Raw genomic sequence first — 21281 nt, forward strand, 5'->3', positions numbered from 1 at the left:
CCAACTTCTTAATCAGGCCCTAATATAATATGAAGGTTATAAGGAGAGCAAATTGTCCCGTCCCATTATAAACTTCCATCATAACCATTGAATGAATAGGCTGCATTGAGTGTCAGTTCTAGTCAGACTGGAACCAGTGAAGCTAATGGAAACAACTAACTTAGGTCCATTCACTTAAATGGGTCTATTCTGACCAAACCTAGATTACTAAAGACCCTTGGCCACGATCAGGAAATATGAATGAGGGTGTCCATTCACTTCTGTTGTTTTGCTCCCACTAGTGTTCCTCAGCTCTCTTAACAATTTGTGTGTTATAACTGTGCTCATCAATCCAGATCCAAAAGTGCTGCTTTTAACCTTTAAAGCACTGAATCAGGGGTTCTGAACCTAAAGTCTGGGAACTAAAGGTGGCCTTTGGGGCTACTTTGTGTAACCATTGGGAATCTTCCCAGGCTACACCTCCTCTTGAGCAAGACCACATCTCTCACTAGCCCTACTTTTGCACCAGACTTGAATGCTTTTGCCCGTCTGGAATATGTCTCTTGAACTCCGATAATGCTTCTCTCTTGCTTGAATGGAGGACAGAGAGGGTTGCATGAATGGGTGTTGATGCGGGACAGGGCATTCACTACAGTAGCACCAAAGTTACAAAGCTCCCTCCATAGCGATGTCCACCACGCTTGTTATTGACTGTTAGATACTATAGTAAATGTGGATTTTTTCATGGGTCTTTTGGGTTGCCAGTAACCTTCTCTCTCCTCCCCCATTCTGATTAATGTGGCTACTAATTAGAAGTTTAAAAAAATTGTTACATGTTTTATACAAATTTGTGAATAAAAATTTGTGTATATTCCAGTACTCACCATGAAGTTATTACAGTAAGTGGCACATTTTAACATATATTTTTTTTGGGGGGGAGGCACTGATTATACTGCTCCCAATATTTTTCTTCTCACCAAATTACCCTTTCCATTCATTATCTTGTGCAGAGAGAGAATTTCTATAATTCCCACCCACCACAGGGAAGTACATGTGCTCTTGATGTCAGTACACAGCTCAAATGTTCCGCAAAAGGCACCCAAAGTGCATTAAAAAACAAAACGGGGGGGGGGGGGACGGACGACTCCTTCTTTAGGTCGCTGAGTGCCCTTCTCCAGCTTCTTCAGGCTGGAGCTGAATCTGATGTGCTACATACGAAATCCTCTGAAATCTGATTAGCAAAGAGAGCATGTTGGCTCTTTGTGTAAATGGGGTCATTTCTAACAAGCTGTTAGCACACTTTGCAGCTGCAATATAATCTAGCATTAAACGCCGGGGGTTGTGGACCATGTGTTGTAATGTCTCTCACAGACAATATTTCTGCTTCATCTGTTGTTCTTGAACTTCAGCAGAATTACGACCTTCAGACCTCAGGTTTAGTATTTAAAAGTCCTCTGTGTACTGTTTGCAGTTTTTGCTTTTTCTTCTGAGTACAGTGGTACCTCGGGTTACATACGCTTCAGGTTACATACACTTCAGGTTACGGACTCCACTAACCCAGAATTAGTACCTCAGGTTAAGAACTTTGCTTCAGGATGAGAACAGAAATTGTGTGGTGGCAGCGCAGTGGCAGTGAGAGGCCCCATTAGCTAAAGTGGTACCTCAGGTTAAGAACAGTTTCAGCTTAAGAACGGACCTCCAGAACGAATTAAGTTCTTAACCCGAGGTACCACTGTATTAGTTTCCCAAATATGCTGCCAGTGCTTCTGTTCCATTTTCTAATGTTCCTTTCACACTGCAGTACCTGTTAGAATTACAGTAGTACCTCAGGTTACAGATGCTTCAGGTTACATACGCTTCGGGATACAGACTCCGCTAACCCAGGAATAGTACCTCAGGTTAAGAACTTTGCTTCAGCAGGAGAACAGAAATCGTGCTCCGGAGGCAGCGGGAGGCCCCATTAGCTAAAGTGGTGCTTCAGGTTAAGCACAGTTTCAGGTTAAGAACGGACCTCCGGAATGAATTAAGTACTTAACCCGAGGTACCACTGTACTTATGTTTAAACCAGCAGTGTAGTGTCGGTTGTCAGTGCTCAGGGCGGGCCCATGTGCGTGTGCCGGGCAGTCTGCATATGTGCAGGTGGGTATGTGCACACACTGGGCAGGGGGGCACCAGTCCCTCCCGTGCCACTGAAGCTGCATTAAGTGACCCCACTCCCACCAGAGCAAAGCAAGGCCTCCTTAAGCTGCCTGCCCACCCACACAAAAGCCCAGCCAACTGACAAAGCTCTAGGATAGTAGCACTAGGCTGGGTCTCACTGTGGTTGCCTGCGTGGGGGCATTTGGTTCAACCCCCCCCCCACACACACAAAAAATGTGTGCCTGGGACCACGCCCTCCCTGGCACTCGCTTCTTTCTCCCTTGGTTTTAACTGCTGTTTGGTGGACACTCAATAGAGAAAGCTTACACATAACTGGGAATCCCAGGCCCGTAGGGGTGCTTCAGAGTAGGTGAGTGTTGAGCAGGGGTCAGTAACCTAAGGCCCATGGGCTGGAAGCGGCCCGCAGAGGTAGTTTGACCGGCCCACGAGTCGCCCCCGAACTGAGCTGTCCACTCGTGCACTGCGCTAAACCAGCGTAGTGCGGCACAGGGACTCACTTCCGCGGTGCCTGAAATCGCTTCTGTGCATGTGTGCAATCTGGTCCATGGAGGAATCTCTGTGGGACCGATCCAGCCCAGGCAAGATAAACCTTGCTGACCCCTGGTGTTGAGTTTTTTATAGTTTTCCCAAGGGGGGTGGGGAGGTGAACTTCAGAGCAGACATGTATGGAATTGCACTATTTTCAAATTAGTATCCTTCAGTATCTCGCAGGCATTTAACACCAGCATGGTTTAGGCTATATCCAGCTATGGCTTCCCCCAAGAATCGTGAGAGCTGTACTGTATAGTTTGTTGAGGGTGATGAGAGTTTGTTAAGTGACCTCTGTTTCCCCACCCCCAGCTACATTTTCATAGTTCCCCTTGCAGATGGATTGTTAAACCACTCTGAAATCTGTAGCTCTCTGTGGAAACTAGAGGTCTCCACTAACAACTCTCAGCACTCTTTACACACTGCATTTCCCAGGGTTCTTAGTGGGAAACCATGACTTTTAAAAGTGGTATGATACTGCTTTCTGGTTGTGTTTGAAGAGATCAATATTTTGGACAATTGCAATAAATGAAATTAAGCTTAAAAGGATATGAATTTCCAGTAGAACATTAGCTATATTATTTGGATATGGATATGGTTTAACCAGCAGACACAAAATTAAAAATAAATTTGGTAACAGCTGCTTGTATTAGAATCCGCTATGTTTGGGGGAAATGTATTCCGGCATTAAAAGATGGGATAGTAAGATTATGGGAATTGGCTGATATGGTGAAATCAACTCATATTGTAAGAGTGAAGGATGGAAGACAAGCAGATAATTTATTTATTGAAAAGTTTTGTTATGTACTGGTGCAATAAGACGCAAGAAAGTTTTCAGCCATATATAGAGTTGGAAGCAGTTAATGAACATGCAATACACTTTTACATATCCTCCAACATTTCTCTGATGAAAATAGGGACGTCATATTTCATAATGATAATTTTACTATTTATACCCCACACATCTTCCTGGGTTGCCCCAGCCACTCTGGCCAGCTTTCAACTTATATATAAACATAATAAAACGTTAAACGTTAAAAAACCCCACTTCCCTATATAGGATTGCCTTCAGACACCTTGAGAGTCAAATAACTATACCCTCCAACATTTCTCCCATGAAATGAGACACCAGGGATGTCCCTGGGAAAATAGGGACACTTGGAGGGTCTTCTTCTAGGGTTGTATCTGGCTAAGTTCTACTCGGAGTAGCCACATCAAAAATTAATGGATATGAGTAACTTAGATACATTAATTGAAAAGGGTCCATTCTTAAGGAAAGCTTGAATTGAATGCGTGGTTTCTTGTTTTTGTGATTGCTGCTGTATTAAACATCAATGAAGCATTCTTATACCAATCTTGCACCTATATAAAGCAATCAAATTTCTATTTTTTTTTTTTAGTGTAAAAGAAAACAAATCATAAAGCAATAATTAAATATTGTGTTGTATAGCATAGTTTTGACCCTAGCACCTCTCCTCTCTCACTTGCCTAGGGAGGGTATTTCATTATTGGGGCCACCCATTTTTAAGGCTTTTTTGTTTTGTTTTAACAATAAAGCAACATATGAATTTCATGAAACTGATAAATAAATAAATATGTGCGTTTCTCGTTTATAAAAATCTCTCTTCTGAATTACTGCACTGAATCTGGAACATACATCTTGTACATACAAACATCTGGAACTTATAAAAAAATTCCTTCCAGTAGCACCTTAAAGACCAACTAAGTTAGTTCTTGGTATGAGCTTTCGTGTGCATGCACACTTCTTCAGAAGTGTGGTATCTGAAGAAGTGTGCATGCACACGAAAGCTCATACGAAGAACTAACTCAGTTGGTCTTTAAGGTGCTACTGGAAGGAATTTTTTTATTTTGACTATGGCAGACCAACACGGCTACCTATCTGTATCTGGAACTTATGTTAGTGTATTTATTTATATGTAAACACCGCTTGATCGTAACGTGGAAGCCAAGACGCTGTAACCAGGGGGTGAAATTCGCTGTGGCAAAGTCCTGTGGGCTGAGCACCATTTGTTATCTCCTCACGTGAGACAGCTGAGTATTTTTAATGCCTGGCAAAGGGTGGAGGAGGGGAAGGACGGACACTCGCGCCAGCGCACTGCAGTCGAGCAATGTTTTGATCTGTGTGCGTGTGGTGAAGGTAGCATAACAAAGGAGGAGGAGCCACAGCAGTAAGCGCCGCCCACAAGCGATAGGCAAAGCCGGCGGCAAGGGAACGGCACGTCGGCGCGCGCACCACCGGGAGGCGGAGTTTAAAAGACTAAAGCTCGAGCGTGCGCAGTGAGGACTTTCACGGGTGAGGCGTGAGATGAAGTGACGCACGCCACGTGACAACATGGAGAAGGAAAACCATAGAGTGCAGAGATAATTGAAACCTGGCTTTCTTGCTTGGGCGGCTTCTTCGTCAAAGAAACTTCTCCTGTTAATTTTAATTCTCAGTTCGAAGGGGCGCGTGAAGAAAAAAAAAATGATGTCGCTTTCAGGCGAAGATGGCTGGGTGCACTGCTCCCCACGACGTGGCGGCTAGAGCGTCGCAGCGCTTGCCAACTCGCGCCGGAGGTGACGTCAACGCGCGCCGGAAACGAGGATGAACAACACTGGCCAATCCCTCCTTGATTTTTTTTTCTTTTTGTTTTTTTTTTTTTTGAGGAACTAAATCCTGGCACGGCCTCTTCCGCTGACTTCCCCGTCAGGTGACCCGCGTCGCTGGCTGGTCTCCGTTCCGGTCCTTGCCTGAGGGGAGTTGCAAGAGGGGCGGCAGCGGCCTGGTCGTGAAGAGGGAGAGGGCCGACCTGAGCCAGTAGAGCTGCCGGCAGGAGCTGCCGGAGAGCGCCGCGACCGCCGCTAGCCGAGCCGACTGCCGCACCGCCATGGCCAGCCAGTCGCAGGGCATCCAGCAGCTGCTGCAGGCCGAGAAGAGGGCAGCCGAGAAGGTGGCCGAGGCCCGGAAGAGTGAGTGGGCGGGCCGGGGCTGGAGGAGGAGGCGGGGTGGCTTAGTACTCTGGGTGCAGTTTTATTCCTTTTTATTTATTCACTCACTCATTGGTATTTGTTTTTAAATATCACTTTGCGTTTGTTGTCATTTATTCAATTATTCTTTATTATTTCATATTTCTTCATCCCTTCTTAAATGATGTGTTTCTATTTACTTATTCGTATTTCGTTATTTTTATTTATTAATGTATTCGTATTTATTCCCGTTATTTTTATTTATTTGCTTTAAATATTTATTTGTGTTTATTCTTATTCATTCGTATTTATTCATGGACAGGAATTCAAAAATGCAGGCTAAGACAACTATTCTAAAGCACTGAACAAATGGCTGGCACTAAATCAAATTATCGTGGTTATCAATCCAAAGTGCTGGTTTTGACTGTGTGAGCCAAAAAATAATTTTCAGTTGTGGTGTCCTACCTTTGGAACTCTCTGCTCAGCAAAGCTTGTCTGGCAGTGCCACCTCCTATGTTTCTGGCACAATGCAAATACACTTTTTAGTTCACTCAAACTTTTCAGGAATTCTTGTTTACCTAATTCTCATGTTATGTTGCATAAAAGTTGTTATCCTGACAACAGTTCTGGATGGCAAGGCAAGACTTATTATTCCCCATATTTTGCAGATAAGATCATAATTTGCTAACCTTCAGTATTTTATTACTAGCCCCATTAAGAGAATACCAGCCTATTTCATTGCTAGCCACGGAGGAGGGAAAACTCCATTCTCTGTGGTCAGCATGAAAAGGCAGGCAGAGGTGTGACGGAGCTGGGGCACAGGCTTCCCTTCTTCCACAGCTAGTACTGTAAGTAAGCAAATTATGGTGACCAGGAAAGTTTTTATAATGTTATTGGTCTAAGTCCGTATTGCCTCACTGACCGCAAGCAGCTCTCCAGAGTTTTTGGCAGAGGATGTGAAATGGCAGGGATTGAAGCTGGGATCTGCTGTCAGTAAGAACTGTCATCCCTCCCTCAGTGGAGGCAAGGCTGAAACTTTACAGTGGTTGTATGGAAAGCCCAGTAGTGAAAATGGCAGAGAAAAGAACTTACTGTTTCAAGTTTGAAAGGGTTAGCAATGAATAGCCTATGTTTAAGGGGTCTAACATTTGTATTTATGCAGCAGTGTGCAAAGATAAAATGACAAGGGGAGGCCCAAAGCATATCTGTGAGGTGGCTTGGGACTTAAAGGAAGGGTGAGGTGAGGCAACTGTTTCTCTGTTGTGCTGAGAGGTAGCTTAGGTTGCTGGGACACATGAGAATAGTGTGGCTTGGAAGGAGATCATAAGATGAAGCCTTCCTTATGTGCATTGGTCATTGCTTGTACATAGTTCCATCCTTATTTCAGATATTGTGATATATCAGTATATCATGATGTTTAGCTAGTGACATATCATGATGTTGAAAACCAGGCATCGCCCAGCCCTAGTTGCAGCCCTTTTCATTTTTAAACTATGTTTATGTAGTATACTCATAAGCTGGAAGCCTAGTTAGTGCTTGCCTAGTTTGGGAAGGAGTGACCCTGCCAGAGCCCTGGAGCCTTCTTCCTAGAGCCAGACACCTTGTCCAGCTGATTAAAAGTGATGGCCATTCTGGGATGCTGCGAGAGCCCTCTAGCTGACCTCCCAAAGCCAGATAAAATGGACAGACTTTGAAATCTTCCATGAAATATTTAGCACTTTCAGTTTTGCACCACTGAAGGTGGTGCCATGGCTCTAGCAGCATCCCAGAACCCTCACACCACCCTCCCAAAGCTGGAAGCCTAATTAGTGCTTACCTAGTTTGGGAAGGAATGAAGGGCTCTAGGACCCTGCCAGAGCCCTGGAGCTTTCTTCCCAGAGCAGTCCCGGCAGCTCTTCTGCACAGGGCAGAGGGCAGAGGTGGTACAAAATTAATAAGATCCATAATTGAGAAGATCCATGTCGGGGCGCCAGATAATGACCTCACACAGGCGCCATTTTATGAAAGATTACAAAGTCCGTCCATTTTGTCTGACTGGTAGGGCAGTGGGATGCTGCCAGAGCTCAGGCACAAGAAGCCTATTAATTGCCCAGCTTTCAGAAGGAGGGAAGGGCTCTAGGACCCTGCCAGAACCCTGAATTTTCCTTCACAGAGCGCTACTAGCAGTTTCTCTGCACCGGTGCTGAGCTGAGTTGGCGCACAATTGAGAAAATCCACTTGGGGCGTCAACCTCGCAAAGGCACCATTTTATGAAAGATTACTGGTTCGTCCATTTTGTCTGACTTTTGGAGGGCGGTGCAAGGGCTCTGGGATGCTGCCAGAACTGTGGCACCGCCTTTTCAAAGCCAGGTAAACCTTATGCGAGATCACAGTTTAGTATGTGTAGACTAGGGTTATTTACTTGGGAGTTAAAAAGAAATAAAACTTTCCTTCTCCCCTTCTCTGTGTCCATGTTTCTGTGGCTCTCTCATGTCTGTGTTTCCCCTGCCTCATTATGTCCCCCATTTCCTCCTTACCCACGAAGTCTCCCCAATGCTTCCGTCGCCCCTTTGCTTTCTTACACATCTGGCCCCTCCAGGCCTATGCTTCCTTATGTGCCTTTTTCCTCTTCACCTTTCTTCTATCCCACTCACCCCTATCAGTGAAAATAGGGGGGAAGTGTTTTTGTTTTCTGGTTTTGTTGGTTCCCCCTAAATAGTTTCCTTCCATGTTAAAAAGGAAGGGCTTTTTTTAAAGGGTTATCTCTTTGCTACATAATTTCATCCTTATTTAGACATCTGTGTTTGAAAAAGAGCTGATGTGTTAGGTAGGTTGTGGTGGGTCCTGTGGGGAAGGAAAAGGATGGATTGGAGTTAATGAAGAGTGTGTGTTTATAAGAGAGAAAATGGACTACAAGTACAACATTTAAAAAGGCTGAGTCTTCAATAGAAGAGGTGTGTGGGTGGTGTGCATTTTGGACATGCCTGGCTATGGTCTCTTACATAGGATTGCCATATTTCAAACAGTGAAAATCCAGACAGTTTGGGCAAATGAGGAGGAGGCCACCTTGAACTCTCTGGAGAAAAGGTGGGTTAGAGGTGCAATAAGTAAATAGTAATAGCCCTTGACATCTTTAATAGGTGGTTGCGCCCCCTACTAAAATATGAAAATAGCCCCAAAAGGTTGACATCAGATGCCATATGTCTGAATTTTCCTGGACATTTTTAGCAATTTCTGCCTGGACACTGCTTCTGGCTGCATTGTTTTGGATATGTTCATAAAATTCTGGATGTATGGCAACCCTATTTTACAGCAAAGTCCAGGAGGGCAGAGTTGAGGACCTGTTTACTGAAGGAGCCCAAACACTGCAGGTAGAACTGGTGTGCTACAGGGGAACTTGTATGCTTTTTTAGGGTCCCTGCAGAACATTTGGCTAATCTTAGTAGAATAGTAGCACAGGAGTGAAGCAACAATACAGTCAGGAAGAAAAGGCTATCAAGTTTGGGCTGGGGCTTGCTCTTGGCTCCAAGCACAGCTTCCACTTTTGGATGAATTGGGCAATCTTTTGCATAAGCTAGTTTACTCAGTGCAAACAAATTTTAGCCTCCAGTTGTTTGTGGTGGGCAGATGGCCTGCAAAGTCATGTGCTGTGTAATCCTGCAATGATTGAACAAAAGCTTGGCATGCACTTAGGGACTTGGACTAGAAACGTAATATGCTGTAGTGTCTTGTCTATTGGGAATCGGGAGCCTTCTGCTCAACTAAAATTACTTTATTTGAATTAATCCACTTTTTTATATATTATTTTTGTGTGTGGAAATATCTGGAATCTTTCCCAACATGACTGCTTGGAGGAAGGAACTTGCTGGCTCGTCAGACCAGCGGAAGCATGTCATGTGCCTGAAAGACAGTGTAAGAAGCAAGTGTCTGGTTAATCTGTATGTTGGAAACTGTGACAAATCCCAAGCCTTGATTAAAGATGTCGCTTCCAGTCAGCCCCAAATGTTCAAAAACTTAGTTGGGTTCACACATCATGGGGCTGGCCTACAAGTGTCATGTTCCAAATTTCTTGACATGTATTGCAAGTTCAGCTATATATTTTGTGTATCTGTATTGTGCCCTTCTAGGAGGGGACTAAATATTCAATGCAGAAAACCCAAGTGTACAAAAGTTTGAGGAAATGTTACACAGCTAAACAGTTTTGCCGGCACAAGCACCTTTGGCTGTGCATTGGAAATTTCCCTCCCTGCATCCCCCCTAAATATGTTCTAGGGCTTATGAGGGAGGAGAAATTAACAACTGTACAAGACAACTTCACGGTGGATCTTTCTAGACCCTGGGTGTGTGAAGTGCAGATCTCCCCTTCTGCCACCCTCCCCAAAAAACACACACTGGTGTCTGGGGCTGGTTACATCCAGAGTGGGGGAACCCAGCAATCAACCCTGGCTGTCCCAAAGCTGCAGAGGTAGAGGGGGGCTGAGGTGTGAAGCCCGAGGCCTTTCCTTAGGAAACTCACATCCAGCACCCTACTTGTTTGGCAGTCCTCCTTTTGTGCATTTCAGGGGGTTGGACTAGATGACCCTTGGGGTCCCTTCCAACTCTACAATTCTGTGAGTCTGTAATACAGTTTAATGCTTTTTGGTAAACTAAGCTTTGTGAAAAGCTTGAATGAATTGAAAAAAAGTCTTTGCATGGTGCCCAAAATACAAGAGATGGGACTGCCAAACAAGCTTTCCTAGGCAGAGAGCTCCAGAGGTGGGACACCACTACTGAAAATTATTTTCTGGATCACACAAGCTCAAAACCAGCACTTTGGATTCATTGAATATGGAAACAAAAATGGTAACCTGTGTAGATGGTATTTCAGTGTTGTGTGTTCCAAGGTACCATCTCTTGTTAACATCCTAGCAGCTGCATTCTTGACCAGTTGCACTTTCCAAACTGTCTTCAAAGGTAATCCTATGTAGACCATACTGAAGTTATCTTCCTGGTTTGTACACAGTGAATATCATCACTGCCCTGTAATTTGACTGCCCTATATTCTTTACCCATGAATGCATGCTTTAGGTTATCAAGGCTACCTGTGGCATTCTAAAGATTGCACACACAGTGTACATAACTGTAGCAAGAGACATACACACATGTTATGTCAGGGTGAATCGACCTTTTGGGGCTATAAGTGTGTCTGTGAATTGACGTCACAGCTCAGCAGCATTCAAATAAGTATTTTGCTCTTGCCTGTAACTAAGTCATGGCTGAGAACTAGTATGGTGTGGTGATTAGAGTGTGCTGGATCTGGGGGAACCAGAGTTCAAACCCCAATCACCCACTGGACAGACTTGTCACAGGCCTGTCATTGCCTCCCAGCCTAATCCACCTTGCAGGGTTGTTGCAAGCATAAAATGAGGAGGAGGACAACCACGCAGGCCACCTTGAGCTTTCTGGAGGAAAGGTGGGTTAGAGGTGCAATAAGTAAATAATAAATAGCCCTTGACTTCTTTTAGCACCCCCTGCTAAAATCTGAAAACAGCAGAGCAACTTAGCTGAATCAGTTTACAGTTCTTAACTGCTCCGATATCTGAGCACTCCTCCCTCTCTCTTTTTTTCTCCCCTTCCCCCCCCCCCCATAAAAAGGAAAGAACCGGAGGTTGAAACAAGCAAAAGAAGAAGCGCAAGCTGAAATTGAGCAATATCGCCTGCAGAGGGAGAAGGATTTCAAAGCCAAGGAAGCAGCGGTTGGTTATATTTCCATACTAGCTAAAATTTTCTTTTCACTCCTCTCTTTTCTTTTCTTCTCTGCCCAGATTTGCTACCTGCCCCTGTGGTGATTCTTGGAAGTCTGGGATATAACTGACTTAACAGCTGTTATTGGTGCAGAGATTAAGACCCCGTGGCCCTGCAGATGTTGTTAGGACTTCACTCCGTAGCTGATGATGAGTTGTAATCCAGCAACATCTGAAGGGCACAGGGTCATCATCCCTACAATCTAGACCGCTCTTCACTCAGTGGATATGTTGTAACTTTCTAAAGCCAATGGCCGCTGCTATATCTTAAAGCAGTGGAATTTGAATCTCTTCTCCATCCTGCCCAATTTTCTGCCCATAATGTTTTTGGAGGTGAATGGGATTTTGCAGGGAAGCCACTTTCCTTCACATCATGTGTTATTCAACTAACATTTTCTGCCTCTTCCCCCTGTCAATTCATCCCCTAAGCGTAAAAAGTTATTCTAACCATCTGATCATTCTGGCTGCCTTTCCTCCCAGTTCTATGATACACTCTTCTTCAGACCCCCATTCAGCTCCAGCCTAAAAAGCTAAACTGGCATGCACTCACACACATATACGTAGAGTATTTATTCACCTTTCTCATTTTTTATTTTATTTTTTTAAAAGTTAGGGCTTCTAGATGTAAATGAGGGCATGTTCCTTGTAACTTAATAGTTTCACAGAAAATGAGAATTGTGTTTGCTGCAAGGTTGAGAACTTGTACTAGTCGGGAGTCCCTCTTTGCAACTGATTAATAGTAAAAAGGACCTGTGCTTGGTCACTTTCTCTCACCATTCTTTTACAACATTATTTTTTAAATGCTGTCAATAGCAGTTGAAGTTCAGTACAGTACTTGCTAAGAATGTGGATTTTCCAGTCATTTGTACCAACATGTTTAAAATTATAACTCTTATGTTTTTGGGTTTATTTTGGATTTTGGGTAGCACCTCTCCTTTCATTATACAGTCGTACATCCACTTATGTATCCCTCTGGTTACGTAAACTTCGGGAAACGTAAGCAGCAAACCCGGAAGTATATTTCGGGGTTTTTGCCATGCACACATGCATAGAAGTGCTCTGCTGCCGTGCATGCGTGCACAGAAGCGGTCTCTCCGGTTGCGAAAACCTCGGGATCCGGCCGGACCTCTGGAACAGATCCTGTCCGCAACCGGAGGTACCCCACGGTATTACAGGAAGGGCATGTTTCAGGTGGCCTTTGAAGCCTGACCACTAGTCCCTCTAGCCCAGACTTGTCTATACTGACTGGCATTGCCTCCCTAGGGTTTCAGACAGGGAGTCTTTGCCATACCTAACTTGGGAATTCAGGGACAGAACCTGGGACTTTCTGAACTTTGGCCCCCTAGCCATGCTTGCTGTGGTTGAAAGGAGTTGCAATTCAGCAGCATCTGGAGGACTGAAAGCCCCCACGCTTGCCTGGAGGGCCACATACGCAAAGCTACTGAGATCAGTGGGGCTTAAGTAGATATGCATAGAATTGTTCTGGATTGAGGCACTGAAGAATCCTAGAAAAGACGTGAAATTCCTCCTGGTATGAAATGTACTTTTCGGCATTACTGCTTGTTGAATAAACTTTCCTCCCCCCCCCCCCTTGTTGCCTCAGGCTCTTGGTTCCCATGGCAGTTCCACCACTGAGGTGGAAAAGGAGACTCAGGAGAAGATGATCATTCTCCAGAACAACTTCCAGAAGAACAGGGAGGAGGTGCTGACTAGCCTGCTCAACTTAGTCTGTGACATCAAGCCAGAAATCCATTTGAACTATCGCATCAATGGATAGGGGGGAGGGAGTGTTTTGGCATTCAGGAAGTATTAAGCAATACCGATCTTAACTTATTTCAGAGAGTTGTAGATAATCTTTTTGCCTCTTCTTTCTAAACCTCCTGAGAACCTTTTGTAGCATTTTTGGAGCTCATCCAAAGATACATATATACTAGTTACATGTCTCAAAAGTGCATTATGATGGAAGGGTAATATTGTAAGACTTGTGATAAGTATTGCACATTCTGTCCCCATGAAGTATTTTAAAGTTAGGAAGGATAGGATCTCCTATGCTATCTTCTGTATACCTCTTAAAACTGGAAATGTGTGAGCCTGGTGCTATGGCCAATGACAAGCTCACACCAGCAGAGGGAGGAAGTTTTGTTCATAAAGAGTTGTGAGTCTTACCGTACAGACTAGTCCAATGACTTGTGATGGTGTGTTTTCTTGAAGTAGATTCTGTTTGAACAGCTATACTCTGTATATCTTCCTGTTTAACTTGAACTAGAATCCTGCCCTTACAAATGTTTGAAGAAAAGTAAAAGTCTTACTTAATCTGTGATTGGATTAAAATGTGTTCATTTCATTCAATTTATGAATTGCTTCCCATAAAATGTTTTAAAGCAATGCCACAGTAAAAAACCAATTCTGTATACACAAACGAGCAGTTCCATATGTAGAAGCATTTTCAGTTTCCATGGAGATACATACTGGGATAAAGAGCTTTGTGCAAAAGTCTTGTTGGACAAGAAACACATAGGTGCCAATAAGAATAAGAATAAAGGTGATGGATCTCTGATTTGCAATGGGAAGGAATTCCAAAGGATAGGTGCCTTTACACTAAAATGATTACTCCTCTCTCATCTTCTCCCGCCCCTCACACATCTGGCATAGGATCATGGTTAACTGAATGAATGGGTGGGTGCTTTTGTCATTCCAATGGTGCTATTCTCTTGTAAGTCACCTTCCCAGGTCTGCAGGCTGGCGCAAGAACCAGATGTGAGTAAGGTGGGTGATGTGACTCTTGTCTTACGTATCTGCTAAGCCACATCAATTGCTCTACTCGTATCTGGTCCATGCACAATCCAAGGTGTGCAAAATATCCATAATTCATCTGGCAAGCAGGAGGCACCGTCACAGTTCAGGGACACATTCCTGCGCAGCAAAAGCAATCAAGGAGGTGGCACATTGAGCTCAGCCTCACGTGATTTCCATGGGGTGCATAGAAGAGCTGATTTTATCTCATGGATGAAAACTTAATTATCATATTAAAACGTGGCTTAGCCAGTTCGTGTCATATCCTACTGAAATCCGGCCAGTTTGAGTAAGACAGTTAGACTTTCAGACCCTTTGTGAGTTGGGGAAGCAGAACTATGACATCTCAAACATAATTTAAAGAATGCCTTTAAACTTAGAGCTCTCTTGCTGGCAGCGGTGGAACCTGCAGTTCTCATCCTTGATCAATGGCTGTGCTGACTGACATATTCAGATTGAAGTCTCACAATATTTGAAGAGCCACAGGTTCCCTATGGCAACTGCTGCACCTCACCTGAGCTCTCTGAATTGTAGGGGAAGGGAACCTGCAGCCAAAGGGTCATAATTCATTGACAGAAGGTCTGGACGATATATCAATATATCGCCCAGGACCAGCATCAGGAGTAGACCGTGATGTCAGTGGTTTCACTCAGTGGTTTATCGCTGGTGAAACCACTGCCCAGCCCTAATTGACAATGCATCTGCTTTGCATGCAAAAAGTCTCATGTTCAATCCCTGGCATTTACAGGTAGCTGTCCCTGTCTTAGACCCTGGAGAGCTGCTGCCAGTCATCTAGCTACTAAGCTAGATGCAGCAATGATCAGAGTTGGTGTAAGAAAGCTTCCTGTGTTGCTAAAGTGCTGCTTTTGCCTGTTACAAAAAGAAACAAAAAGATGAACCAAAGAAGGCCTACTCTCTATCCTAGCACCAAGCAGATGACTGCATATGAGTATAGACTTAGTATTTGGTCTCGAGTCATTTCATCGTGCCAGAAGTCTTGTTGGGTGGGGTGGGAGGAGAAGCTCTGCAGAGGTTTTGCAGAAGCAACCGGGAGTTATCACTACTGCCTTCACCCAAGTCAGTGTGCGGTGAAACAGTTTCTGTTTTGCTGAGCCATCTGGTGTCAGCTGAAGAGTCAGACAGGAGTTGCATAAATAACATTGTAGGCTCTTATATCTTTATATTTTGCATTTGGGCAGATGCCAGTGCACAAAATGTTCTGTGTCATTCTAACATCCCATGCATGTTAGAACACAGGAGAGCCTTGCATCAGACTGAAGGTGTGTCTAACATCTTGTTCTGTCCGTCACCAGCTCCCACCAGCAAACAAGCTTCCTGGAGGGGGCTGTCACTGTTGTTGCCTAGTGGCTAATATTCAGAAGCATTCTGCCTCATCCTCATTGAGTTGCTGCTGAACTACAACCAGCATCCTTGGCTCTGCTGGCTAGGCCTGATGTGTGTTCCGAGCACCTGGTATACAGCCATCGCCAGTAGCCATTATTTTCCAGAAAATTGTCTAATCCCCTTTTAATGGCATCTAAAAGGGTGACCTTTGCCCCATCTGTGGATTGTGTAAGCAAAATACATAGTAGGAGTGGCAGTTGGGGAAAAAGGGCTTCTGCTGCTACTGTGAAGTTTGACAAAGCAGTTGACCAGAACTGTGCATGGAATGTCCCATTCATCTCTCTCTCTCTCTCTTTCTTTCTTTCTTTCTGTGTGTGTATGAGACAGAAAGAGATCTCATGGTGCCACACGAGATTTTATGAATGGCATTTAATGGTTTGTCCTGTTCCTTAGTGACTTCCCTATTCTGTTGCTGGAGTTAGCTTTCTATTATGGCTCCAAATCTTTCATGGGCCTATATTTGTTCATCTATATATGAAGTTGAGATTGCTAATTGGGCGGTGTGTTCAAAGCCATTGATGGGAGTATGGAGTCATTAGCTGGTAATAAAAGCATGTCCCAGTTTGACCTTACACTAAAAAATAATGCAACACCACCTGCTGTCTTTTGTGGGTGGTGGCTCAAAGTAATTTGTTAATAATCACTTTGGATTTTTTAAATACTTATAACCTTGATCACTGATTCATTTTAATAACTTCTCTACTGCTTATTATAATATAATCTCTTACGTGGTTCACACAAGTTACAAGCAAAAAACCAGTATATCGCATCAAAATACAATAAGAATCTAGTAAAACATTAAAGCAGAAATACTGAAATACTTGTGGCCTGTTCCAGTAGCTTGATGAAAAGACATAGTGACCCATGAGCCATGTTCAAACAAATGTTGGCATCTGTCTGTCTCAAGTGTGCCTCGGGGTGAAGTCAAACCACTGGGGAATTGCAGCGCCTGCTGTGGCTGCAGAGACCAGTAATTTATAACTGTTGCCTCTTGTGTTGTTTTTGCTGCGTTAGCAGCACCAAAGTGAACCTTCTGAAGCCCAAGCCTGGGCAGTGAGTTTGGAGGGCTTGGGCTGCCCAGACGACAAGACCCCCACTTGGTGTCGCTGATGTGGTCCAGAGGAAAGCAGAGCAATATGTTTGGAACCAGCTTGGCTGCAGGAGTTGCCAGAAGGAGGCGTACATGGCACCACCCAACTGTCTTAGGGTCTCCACTCTGGATTTGTGTAGGATTTATTCCTTAGTCTTTTCTTCTCCTAAATATGTCCCACAAGGCAATGGGTATATATTTTTCTCACAGTTTACTCCCATAAGTTTTCTCCTGCAAGGCATTGGAGGTTTAGGATCAGAGTTTTATTTCTATACAGTGGTAACTCAGGTTACAGACGCTTCAGGTTCCAGACTCCGCTAACCCAGAAATAGTAGCTCGGGTTAAGAACTCTGCTTCAGGATGAGAACAGAAACTGCATGATAACGGCGCAGCGGCAGTGGGAGGCCCCATTAGCTAAAAGAGGTAGCTCAGGTTAAGAATAGTTTCAGGTTAAGAACAGACCTCCAGAACGAATTAAATTCTTAACCCAAGGTACCACTGTACGGGCTACCTTCCCAGGTGATAAGTCCCATCTGCCACTCACTTCTCTCTACAGCATATGCAGAAACTACCACCTAGACCATGGGTAGGCAAACTAAGGCCTGGGGGCCAGATCCGGTCCTATCACCTTCTCAGCCCGGCCCGCGGACGGTCCAGGAATCAGCATGTTTTTACATTAATAGAATGTGTCCTTTTATTTAAAATGCATCTCTGGGTTATTTGTGGGGAATAGGAATTTTTCCATTTATTTATTTTTCCAAAATATAGTCCAGCCCCCCACAAGGTCTGAGGGACAGTGGACCAGCCCCCTGCTGAAAAAGTTTGCTGACCCCTGTAGACCCATTATTTGTCTCATCCACTAAGTCCACCAGAGCTTGTCTTTGCATGCAGGGGAAGTCCCTAACTCACCAAGGGTTTGAGAACCATTGGCTACCCTCACCTGCTTTAGCTGCTCAGTCAAAGCCGTTTCCTGAGGTGTGGCCACTATAGGTGAGAGATGAGTGCAGGGTTGGGGAGAAAAGGTGAGCAAACAACCCCAGAAGGAGCATGACGGCCTTCACCAGAGGTACTACACCTCTCCTAACCCCAAACACTGCATTCAAGCAATAAACTCTGGTTAATCTTAACCAGTGGCGTAGCGTGGGTTGTCAGCACGGCAAGTAATTTGCGCCCCCTAACCTGTGGATTTGCACCCCCTGACCCATGGATTTGCATCCCCTAACCCCCAGATGTTTCGCCCAGTGTGGCCGGCCCCCCCTGCACCCCCCACGCTACGCCACTGATCTTAACTATTGCCTGTTGAAACAAGCCAGCTTCACAATCCATGGTTTGAATATGGTTACTTTCAAACTGGTCATGGTGAAGACCAACCATACACTCCAACTTATGAAGCAGATTGGGGCAGCTGGTGTTGCGTGTGCAACACATGCCACTTGTGTTGCTTGTGTGTGCGAAGTCGCTCGCATGCTGAGCACCCTCAGCGGTGCATGTTGAGCATCCCAAGTGATGAGCGCTGAGCAGCCCGAGCACTGGCTTTTCCTGCTGCTGAAAGAGGCCCTGGCTCCTTCTGGCGTCGTGCAGAACATAGTGTGTGTGATGTCCTGTGTGCTGAGTGTCCCGAGCATTACATGTGCCGTGCGCAATGTCATGTGCACAATGCTCAGTGTGACATTGGGAAGAGCCAGGGCCTCTTTCCGCTGCAGCAGCAGGAGGAGAAGAAGCTGGCCACAGAAGCCACATCTCAACGTTCAGCCTCCCCTCCCTGAAATACTATTCAGGGGCCCAAAGAGCTTAGCACCCACCCCCAAGGTGGCACCCCTAAGACCAACCAGAGTGTGTTGGTGACAAGCTGTGATTAATGAAACACAAGCAAAATGAGGCTTTCAAAGGAATGGAGAGACATTGCAAAGCTGGCTGGAGCTGTGTAAGATTTCACTTAGCTGCCATATAGCAAGTCAGACAATTGCTCCATCTGACTCAGGATTGTCTCTTGCTTATCTGGAGGGAGGGTATAAAGTTCTGTGTGAATGTGTGTATAAACTACAGTAAGGCACAAAGATAAAATTTACATTCATTGTTCCATCCATTTTCCCCTCTGGCCCTATCCACCACTGACATGTGGACCCCAGTTGGTTTGCCCAGAAGGGAATGTGGCTCTCAGGCTGAAAAGGGCCTCCCACTATGATTTGTGTGCTGTTAAAGCACTGGGAGCCAGAGGAGAGGGAGCTAAAAATAACACTACTGATTTCATATGCAGCCGTTCACAGGAGTTAAGAGTGCCCAGCAAGAGGCGGCAGGAGGCCCTGAAAAAGATCCAGTAGAAAAAAAGGTGAGGATTTGCAGGCCAAGTCTCTTGAAGCTGAGATGTGTCTCCTGTTAAGGAAGCCATGGATTTTTCTTCTATGTTCAGCCTTCAGACAATAATAAGAAAAATCTGTAGAAGGGCACAAAGTCAGCACAGTTTATCCACATTACAGAACAGCAAAAAGCTTTGACACAGGCAGATAAACAAGTGCTGCAGAACTTTGCCGAATGCTTGTAGGTTTACAATGGTTGCTTGCAAGCAGGTTGTAAAGGAAAAACTGAAATGGTCAGAGGCATCTTGTTGACATAGATTAATTACAGATTAATTGCCACAATTAATTACAAGATAGCAGCTCTCCTTGCCATTTAAGGACCCACTCAGAGGAACCCTGCCCTTCCAACCAAGAGAGATTGAGAGCCGTAATCTGTATCTTCTATACCACTTTAGGCTACAAAGTGTGGGTGAGTGGGGAGGAACCAGTGTGAGAAGAGGATGCTAGACTAGGTGGGCCTTTGGCCTGATCCTACAGGGCTTTTCTTGTGTTCCAGTTTGTGTTGTTTGGAGAAATATGAATTAGGTAGAATTGCCTTTAAATCTGACCTGAACTGAACCATTCCCCAATCTCTACCCAAGTGTCAAAATAAAGAAAGATAAAAGAAGCAAGAACTACATAATGAAAGCTCCAGATGCACCTGTATGGGGGAAGGAATACCACAGTTTAGGGGCTGCCACAAAGAATGCCTTTTCCCAGGCTGCCACCCCCTTAATGTCCGAGGGTGGTGGAACTATCAAGAGGGCCCCTTTGGAAGCCAAACCACAGGATTTGAGGAACACATGACTGAATTCCTTTGCAGTCACTAAGCTGCCTTGCTGGTCTGAGCTGAGAAAAATATTTTGGTCGGCATTCAGCAAGACTTTCCATATTTTTTACCTGCTTCCTCCCAATCTAAGCAATCCTGCAATTCTATGGAAACCTTACAGCATTTTGATCTTTGACGCTCCTTCCTGGTTGGAAGAGGACCAGATGTTTATGACGGAGTTCTGCACAGCGGTAGAAGGAGGCGGCAATGTAAGCTCTCTCTCTCTCTCTCTCTCTCTCTCTCTCACACACACACACACACACACATACACACACACATTTTCCATAGGTTATTGTCTTTGTTTTTTACCGCAGCTCATAAAGAAGCTGACTCATGCACAAGAGACCTAGATTATTTTAGTAATAATGAAGGAGAAGGGAGTGCACTTCCTACCCTAAGGGACCTCTGAGGATGGAAAGCTAGTGCAACTTCTCATTCATAATTCCCAGCAAGTGGTTGAGTAATGGTTGGGTGGATGGTTACAGGAGAGATGATCAAAAATTCCCAAGTTTTTCTTGTTTCTGTTTCTGTTGGGTGTATTATGCAACATGCCACTGATGCAATCATAGCGGGCTAGGTACAAGCCATATACAAAAGACAAGCGAAAATGAATTTATTAGTGTAGAGCAGTGGTTCCCACAGTGGAGGTAGGAGGTGGGATTCCCTAGGGCCAAGGAGGGTGTGTGTGTGTGTGTACGTGTACACTGGAGGTGTAAATGAGTACCAGGCTTTGAAAAGCTGGTAAGACTGGATCAAGTTCATCAGTTTGGTTGAGTTAATTTGATTGAGTTAAAACTGGATAGTTTTAACTGGATTTTGAATGAATAAAAGCTTGCTGCTTTGAATGTCATTGTGATACTATCTTTCTTAGTGGCTTGTGCGCACCGCTATTCTGAATAATGCTCTTTATAGGGTAGAGGGCACTGGGGATAAATCCATGGAACCAAAGGACCTTGAGAACCAAGGGTATGCAGCCCATATTCTTTCTTCATTTTTTGTACAAGTGGGGTCTTGTGTTTCTGGTTTGCAATGCATAACAAGCCTCACAAGTGAAAGAGTGCAGACTATGGATTGCACCGAGGGCTGTGCAACAGATTTGCCTGATGCATGACCCAGATCAGCCATATTTGGGTGACTTCGGTACAGCCATGGATCACTTCAGGTTGGGTCGGATGGCATCCATGGCCATCAGGCTATGGGATGTCAGACAGGGAGGATAGGCAGGCACTGGGTGGGAAACCCCCCACAATAACCCCACCCTGACCATGGACTGTGTCTTTCTGGGAAAAGGTAGGTGTCTGCCACCTGCCAGTCCTTCCTGCATGAGACCTGTTCCTGAAGCAGCAGCACACAGGATCCATCAGTGGAGGCATCAGTCCTGTGTGGTGCATGGAGCTCCTTTGCAAGAGGCCTCCACCTAGAGCAGGAGTTTG

The 21281-nt window shown here is 44.8% G+C and overlaps 1 protein-coding gene across 1 annotated transcript; it reads left to right on the top strand.

The window, feature by feature from the left end:
* The first annotated feature begins 5299 nt into the window (after positions 1 to 5299).
* Positions 5300 to 13222, top strand: ATP6V1G1 (ATPase H+ transporting V1 subunit G1). The gene is made up of 3 exons (XM_082209032.1): positions 5300 to 5637; positions 11248 to 11348; positions 13000 to 13222. The coding sequence occupies exons 1-3, from the start codon at positions 5556 to 5558 to the stop codon at positions 13171 to 13173; spliced, it is 357 nt and encodes a 118-aa protein (XP_082065158.1). The 5' UTR covers positions 5300 to 5555; the 3' UTR covers positions 13174 to 13222.
* The last annotated feature ends 8059 nt before the right edge of the window (positions 13223 to 21281 follow it).

Source organism: Podarcis vaucheri (assembly GCF_965113315.1).
Source record: "Podarcis vaucheri genome assembly, chromosome: Z".
NCBI lineage: Eukaryota > Metazoa > Chordata > Lepidosauria > Squamata > Lacertidae > Podarcis > Podarcis vaucheri.

What these genes read in the sequence shown, in the direction of transcription:
- ATP6V1G1 (XM_082209032.1), top strand. Translation starts at nt 5,556, where the DNA reads ATGGCCAGCCAGTCGCAGGGCATCCAGCAGCTGCTGCAGGCCGAGAAG. An exon ending in GGTGGCCGAGGCCCGGAAGA is followed by an intron (nt 5,638 to 11,247) that starts GTGAGTGGGCGG and finishes CCCCATAAAAAG; the next exon opens with GAAAGAACCGGAGGTTGAAA. An exon ending in TCAAAGCCAAGGAAGCAGCG is followed by an intron (nt 11,349 to 12,999) that starts GTTGGTTATATT and finishes TTGTTGCCTCAG; the next exon opens with GCTCTTGGTTCCCATGGCAG.